The sequence below is a fragment of the Manacus vitellinus genome, unplaced genomic scaffold (assembly GCF_001715985.3).
Source record: "Manacus vitellinus isolate BGI_N305 unplaced genomic scaffold, ASM171598v3 scaffold_40_pilon, whole genome shotgun sequence".
Classification (NCBI taxonomy): domain Eukaryota; kingdom Metazoa; phylum Chordata; class Aves; order Passeriformes; family Pipridae; genus Manacus; species Manacus vitellinus.
The window spans coordinates 7,079,326-7,087,008 of NW_021940541.1; the positions used below are offsets into that span (position 1 = coordinate 7,079,326).

The window sequence follows — 7,683 nt, forward strand, 5'->3', positions numbered from 1 at the left end:
GGAGGGGTTGGCTGATCCTCTGGGGCACAGGGGGTGACTCTGGGGATGGGCCTGTGCAGGGCTGAGGGTTGGACTGGAGGGTCCTGGTGAGTCCCTCCCAACTCAGCATGTTCTGTGATTCTGTAACTTAGGAGAAAGATTTGAGTTTAGAACCTCTAGGTGAGGTGTTATTTCAGTGCTGCAGATGGTTAGAGGGGTGTGAAACCATTAAGCAGGTGATTTGGAATGCATAAAATTTTGCTGAGGTGGTGCTTAGGGGGGAGACACATCAGTGATGTGTGTCCTGGAGAGAAACTGAGGCCTTGCCTGAGTGTGAAGGTAACTTCCTCTGCAAATCTCTTCCCAGTGTTTAACCCAGCATGAGTGTAATTCTGTGACACCTGCTTAGCAGAGAATAGGTGACAGTGCAGTTCCCCTGGGAGCAGAGTTCCCGTGACCCCCTGCAGTGTTTAGGCACAGAAGGGAAAGGTGTGTCTGGCTCTGCGTTTTTTGGGTGTTTGGTGGGGGTTTTTTTAGCACTTTGTAAACATTGTGTTTCTGGGCAGCAGAGTTCTGTGCTAACAGAGTGAACTATAGAGAGGGTTGGTCTTAATCTGATGATTTTATACAATTAAAGGATTTGTCCTCCTTCTCCTGCCTGTAATCTTAGTACCCCCAAATCATCTACCAGCTCTGCGGGGAGCAGCTCAACCTCACAGAACTGCAAAGGTTTTCAGTGCAGCTTGAACATGGGCGAATTAGTTTGACCAACAAATGAACAAAACAATGGGATGTTCTGGAAGTTTGAGGATGTTCTCAGTTTTAACTGTTTTAAAAGTTACTGTCACACATTTTTCTTAGCATGTACTCTGTGTCCCTTCTCAGTGCAGGTAGAAGCTCTCCAAGATTCTTCATTTAAATGAATTTACCAATCTTTTTGAGCATTTTTTAAAAAAAGTGCCTAAAAATGGGAACAATCTCCATACTAAAGGAAGTCTGCAGTGCTGTTCTGCTGGCTGCTGTGTTGACCACCTTTCTACTAGATTTAGCAAGGGCATTCTGAAATGGAGAAGGTTTCTTGCACTTTTTTCATAGATATCTGGTGTTACAGGTAGCACTGGTATCAGAGAAGGGAACAATGGACTAAATCACTAGTGTCACTGTATTCCTAATAATTTCCTTTTGACAAATACTGGTAGTAGTGGGATGGAATTTTTTGTTTGTTGAAGACTTCCAAAACTTGGAATTGGTGTATTTTTTGCTATTGCTCAGAATTAGTCTTTCATTTTGTCTTTTTTATTCCCCTATCTTCTTAAGAATCCTAAAATGTTTAAAAAACACATCTGCAGTTTATGCTTTTATTCTTAATGAAAGTTCTGAACTGAAGATAAAATTAACTCACCCTTTGGCTCATATCCTGTTAGTAATAAATGTAAGTACTGTCCCCACTTTGAGTCTGTTTTGCCTGTGAAGGGAATCAGTCACTGACCTCTCCCAGCTCTTATCTCTACTCATGAATCCTTAGCTGTTTTTTTTTCTCTCTCCTCTGTCCAGTTGCAGAGGGGGGTGAGACAGCAGCTTTAGTGGGTACCTGGTGTCTGGCCAGGGTCAACCCACTACACACAGGTAGTCCTCAGTACTGCATGGGACTTTGCACATCCCATACAATTAATCTAAAGTGTATTTATCATCTAAATCTGAATTTCCCAGTACAAATTTTATGTGTTTAGTCATAAAAATATATGCAGACTTATGAACAACTGTGTGTGAATGAGTACAAATAGAACTAGGTTCTCAATTTCTAGCTTAAATATATAGTTGGGCAAATAACAAGAATACTGATAACAGCATTAACAGTTTTAATGAGGGAAGAGCTTTGAATAGAACTAAATGCAAATACCTTGGCTAAACAAATTTGTAATTGTTCAGAACTGTGGCAAACTCTGTCTGCTTTTCCCAGCTTTATTTGTAGCAGTAAAAACTGTTTTTTGAAAGGGAGCACCAAAATTATGTTCATTCTTGCACTGAAACGTTCTGCTCTTGACAAACTGTTGAAAGTGAGCTGTGAATACCTGATAAATAAGGTTAATAATTTTTAACAGTGCCTCAGCTGTAACAGCAGCACTGTCAGGCTGGTGCTGCACCAGTGTAAAGGATTTGAAGAAGGGAGTACTAGTACAAGGAAACCGGATAGTAATTCTTATTTTTATGCTTGAAACGCTGATTTAATCACCAGTTTCCTCCATTAAACTACTTTATATCGACATCTTTCATTTTTCTGTCTTTGAAGGTGGTAAATATGATTGCCATTTTATCCATTTTTGTTATAAATGAAACAGACTTCAGAGCATTTGGCTGTGCATCAGTTGTTGGAATGCTGCCATACACTAATGCAGACTCCCCACTGTGAGCCCAGTGAAGAATTATACTTTGATTCACCAGATTGTATTAAATAGTCCAGCTGTTGGGTTTGAAAGATAGTTACCTCCAAAGTGAAATAAAAATGAACTTGGCATTTATGGCTTGACCATTTTTATAGTGTTGGGCAATCAGCTTTTCAAAAGTAGCACTTTTTAAAATAACCCTTTTCTGGTTACACTGCTTTAAAAAGTTTAATTTGCTGTAGCATTCAAAATACCCCACCTTGTATTTTTTTGAATGATTGGCAACTTCTGCATAAAGTCAGCGTTATTTTCTTTATGAAGTCACTAGCTTCTGATGATAATCAAATGAGTCTGAAACTGTATCTATTAGTGCCAATTTCTGCATTAATTAACTTATACCAAAGTTCTGATGTTAGAGACAATTCTTGTAATTAAAGCTTGAACGTGGAGTTTCATTTGCTGTATCCAGCGCTGCAGTAGCAAGCTGAGTAAATTCTTTCTGAAATGGAAAGTGCAGCAGCTGTTGTTTCTATGATTATTTATTTGTTTTTAACCTGTTCATTTACTCTCTCCCTGTCAGGTGGGAGCCAGTCCATTCCCCACCCCATGCTCTAATTGTTGGTGGGGTGACCTCTTTTCTTCTTGGTCATTTTCTCTAGGACAAAGACCATCACAATAAAGGGCAGTTCATAGCAGATGTATCCAGTAGCTGAATTTCTTTTTCTGGCCTCCAGTCGATTCTGCTTTTTCCTTTCTAGGGTGTTATCTTACCAGAAAAAGGGGGGGAAATAGAGGCTCTTGACTAGCCGGTGCAGTTGTGTGCAGCAGCTCCACAGTCAGGCTTCCCAGGGGAGTGGAGCTGCACACCCAGCAGTGTGTGTAGGACCTTCCAGCAGGAAGGATTTTACCCCTGCCCAGTGTGCTCGTGGCTGTGTGAGCGTGGGTGCCTGCAGTGGGTCCGTTCCACTGTGCTGAGTACCCGTGTGTGTGACTGCCTTCCCTGAGCCTGCCCGGCTCCGTGACCTCAGGCACATGGGCTGGCAGGCTCTGGAAGGCTCAGTGAGGGAGGTCTAACCTGTCTGCCCACCCAGCAGGGTTAGGGTGGCATTGGGAAACACCCCAATCTGCCACTTGTTCGGGTCGAGCGTTCCCAGTGTTTGCCATGTTTTCTGCTGGTGCATTCCAACTAATCTGAGGATTTACCTGCATGTTTTCAACACTGGTATGATGCCTTTGAATATAGACAAGTGCTTTTAGTGTTTATAGCATGATGCCAGCCTGGACAAATAACCCAGGTGTCTCTGCCCTTTCCTTCCTGCCTGCTCGGAGGGCTCTTTATCCACACGAACCCCTGCCCCGCAGGCAGTCAGGGTGTAACCCCAGCTCTGCAGCACAGAGGGGAAGTCTAACACCCTCAATAGTTCAGCAAACCCAGCGGATGAATTTCCAGAAATCACTTGCACTTGCTCCCAGTGAGACCAGTGGCAGTCACAGGGAACGCCTGGTTACACTTCCCAGTCCTGCAGTGGAGTGCAGCACAGGGACAGCCCCGGGCAGGTGGCTCTGGGATCCAGGTGTGGAGGAACCGTGTGCTCCTTCCAGGCTGCAGGACTGTCAGCACACGCACTGCAGGAGCTGGTGGCATTTTCTCCAAGTGCAGCTGCTCTTTTGGACATGAGGGAACCTAAAACCACCTCTGAGATGAGCAGAGAGAAAATAAATTCTTATGGCTGTCTTTAAACCAATAATTTCATAGTCTAAGGATTTTTTCACTGCCTTCTGAGTTCATTTTTCATCTTCCATGCCCAGCTTAACGAATGATTCACGGGGGGTAAAGTGACTGTTGCATTTTTTGCACTACTGTATGTACATAACAGCTGCTATATCTGTAAATCTATTTACTAGCTTGGTAGACCTGTCCTGGTCATATATGCTATTAATAGAAATGCTTTTCTGTATATTTATAGTCTTCCTTCTGAATATGTGAACTGTCATCTGTATTAATATGTTTATTCTTTTTTCCTTTAGATCAACTAGTCATACAGAATTTACAAGAAAAGCTTCTAGCAGTGAAAAAGACACCAAATCCGTTGTAGTTTTAGATCCTGTGTCCACCAGCGGGGATCAGATGTCTGAAAACACGCTGAACCAGAATGAAGTTAAGGAAGAAAAAAGCAAGCCAACACATAAAGAAAATAATGTTGAGAAAACAAAAGAAACAGATAGTTCTAACTGTTAATTGTTATTCTGAAAGGCTGTTACTTTTGGGAATCATTATCTGGACATGTGAATTGCTTAGGTGTGTTACTCGGGGCTACAGCCTGTACTCCAGACAGTTTTCAATAATACAGATTGAAATGGTCTTTTTGTATGCAGTTTTGTTACATGCACTGAAGTGTTAAATAACTGTGTGTCACTCAAAATCCCTTTCCCATTTTAATTTTGCAGGGAAAGTTATTAATTTCCTAGATAGTGTCAGTTACCTTTACTTTTAAACTGTATTTGAAAAGGCTTTTTAAATTCTTCTTTTATTGAGAAGATGCCTTGTTAAAGGTTGCCAGAAGCCCCTTGCATCCCTCTTGAACTGGACAGCTTTGGGTTAGACCCTGTGAAGGTGATTACACCCTCATCAGCTTCATTATGGGGGGTGTTACTAATTATTAGAAAAAACAAACCAATGTGTTTAGACACATTGCTTTAAAAATATTTGATATCTACTTAAACCAAGATCCTGCTGGTCTCCTCCACACATTCCTTTGAGGAAGCGAAAAGCACAAGCACAACCCTCCTGTTTCAGGTTGCCCAGAAACCAAAAAGCAGAGGCAGTGCAGCATCTCATTGTGGGACCAAGACTTTTGGCAACAATAGCCAGAGTCAGAGGTTTGTGGGCTGAGACTGGTGCTCTCGTTTGGATTAAAAGCTTTGCAAAGGAGGACTTCTTCCTGCTTTTTGTTTCAATGTTATATGGCAAATTTTGGAACTGCTGCAACTGGAGTCTGTATTTGCTGCAAAAAAATAACTTGCCCTAGGCTATGGCTGGCACGGGCTACATTTGGGATTCAGTTGTAGTATTTGGAATCAACATTTTGAGAACTCTCAGTTGAAAGCTCACAGTGCTAACAAATTAGCCCCTGCTTTGAACCTGGCACACACTGATGGCAATAATTTATTAGGTGACACTCAAGATATCTGTATTTGATAACAGAAATCCCAGTTTCCCTCAGCCCTTATTTCCTATGAAGACAGTGAGATAGGAACATGATTGATTTGCTCCACTGCCAGTTCACATTCCACTGTAGTCTCTTTTTAAATTCAACACAGTATCTCATTCTTTTATAATGAATGAACAAATGTAATCAGGGATTTATCTAAAGATTGGTGTAACTGGAATTGGGTGGTCACGTACTTGAATGCACTTGGATTCTTTTTTTATTTAATTATTTGAAACAGTGATAGTATTGAAGGATGAATGTTCTGAGTTTGTTGGTTTGGCTCTGCATGCAACTGTCTGGTGCTTTTCCTAAAAATAAAATGACAGTAATGAGTGTGGTGGTTTCACATCTATTTTGGTGGGTTTTGCATGTTTGCTAAGAAAATCTTGGACTCGATCTAAGTACTGAACTACATACAATTCATAAACTTGGGGAAATCTGTCTCTCATTGATGTTTTCATTTCTTGGGGGCCATTGGTTCTGGTTGTTAATTTGTCAGTTATCTGTTACAGTGAATTTAAAATGCAACATTTCATATATGTATTTTTCCTCAAATTATTGCTGCTGTATTATATGTTCAAATTTTCACATTATACAAAAACCAGAAGTTTTTTCAAGAAGTATTTCTTTTTCTTAAACTGTTTTGTTACCTAGGGCATAAATTATTTCTTTAGCTTTTCATTGTTGCTTATTAAAAAGACTCCTGACAAGTTTCCCAGACCTTGTGGAATTGACTTGTTACTCCCTTCTTCTGAGTGATGCCAGTTCCAGCTTCGTGCCCTACATTTGGGGCTTGCAGTGATGCACTTGTGTTGATGCTCCAGCTGGAGTCTAACAGCAGCTTTGAGGGTATGGGGGGATGGAGCAGCACAACAGTCAAGGCCTTTGTTTTTTGTAAAATGTGGTGAGGTTTTTTTTTTTTAGTGTTTGTCAACAGCTTGCTTATTGTATAGAGAGACATTTCCACTTCCCCAAAACAAACATTTAGCTTTGGACTTAACACAGCACAGTTTGTTTGGTCAATTTGTAAATGCAGCACAGAATTGTGTGGTGTTTTCAAACTATAGTCACTGCTCAGTTAACTTGGTTTCAGCTGAAGGCAATGGTCCCTGGGAAAAGAGAGGCCACTATTTGAAAGCTTTTAGAAATGTTTGGCTAAAGTGCTTGAAAATAAATGGATTAAAGAAAAGTTAATATATGAATTTCATACTAGAATGAAAATAAATGGATTAAGGAATAGTTATATGAGTTTCTGACTAGAATATTTTTTCTTAGAAATTTATCCTAAAGCTCATGTTGACAGCTGGGGTCAGTGTGCTGTTCTCTGGGAGCTGAGGAGGCAGGCTATGAACCTGCAAGAGCTGCGGAGGCAACTAAGCCTGCTCTGGGGGAGGAAGTTCATCAGAAAGTTGATTTTCTGGCTGTGATTCTTCAGCGAAAGCAACAAATTCAAGTTTTGTTTCACCTGAAACAGAAGAGAAAAAAGAAACTTGTGTTTGGTGTAATCTGGTTTCTTGTTACATTCTCTGGTGCACACAGATGTTTTTAAGATGCCACGTGATGCTTACAGGAGTTTAAACAGGTTTAATAAGTCTGGTCCTTAGAAAGAAAGGAGCACCAGTCCTGCACTTTGCTTACAGGATCATGGTGCACAGCAGCCTGAGCCTGGGATATTTATTGCATTCCTTCCTTCATGGATTCCTCACCTTGCTGCCCTATTTTTTGAACATCCATCCTCCTCTGCACTGGTGCTCTTGCCAAAGTTCCCCCCAGCTGACTCTGCCCTTCTCTACCCCAGCCTTTAACAATCTTATGTAAGCCCATGTCCCGATGCTGACCCCGTGACTACAGTTCACAGTCACTGCCACTAACCGCTGTTTTCCCCAGTTCTGTTCTGCTTCCCTAACCTCACCGCCCCCCTCGCTGTTCGGCCACAGGCACAATGCCCCCATCCCTCTGCGCGGCTGCAGGGAAGGGAAGGCAGTCTGTGATCCAGGTGAGGGTGGTGGCTCATCATGGCTGAGCTCTGCACACCCATCCGGGTGAGGGTGGTGGCTCATCATGGCTGAGCTCTGCACACCCATCCAGGTGAGGGTGGTGGCTCATCA

At 41.8% G+C, this 7,683-nt stretch overlaps 2 protein-coding genes across 2 annotated transcripts in view; one reads left to right on the plus strand and one right to left on the minus strand.

The window, feature by feature from the left end:
• SHTN1 (shootin 1) overlaps positions 1 to 5,908 on the plus strand; it is a 61,110-nt gene extending 55,202 nt beyond the window's left edge. Inside the window, 1 exon segment of the mRNA XM_029962015.1 lies at positions 4,392 to 5,908. Coding sequence (XP_029817875.1) covers positions 4,392 to 4,602 — 211 coding nt within the window. The 3' untranslated portion in view covers positions 4,603 to 5,908.
• A 240-nt stretch (positions 5,909 to 6,148) lies between these two features.
• ENO4 (enolase 4) overlaps positions 6,149 to 7,683 on the minus strand; it is a 21,352-nt gene continuing 19,817 nt past the window's right edge. The window contains exon 14 of the mRNA XM_029962016.1: positions 6,149 to 7,040. Coding sequence (XP_029817876.1) covers positions 6,949 to 7,040 — 92 coding nt within the window. The 3' untranslated portion in view covers positions 6,149 to 6,948. The remainder of the gene's footprint in view (positions 7,041 to 7,683) is intronic.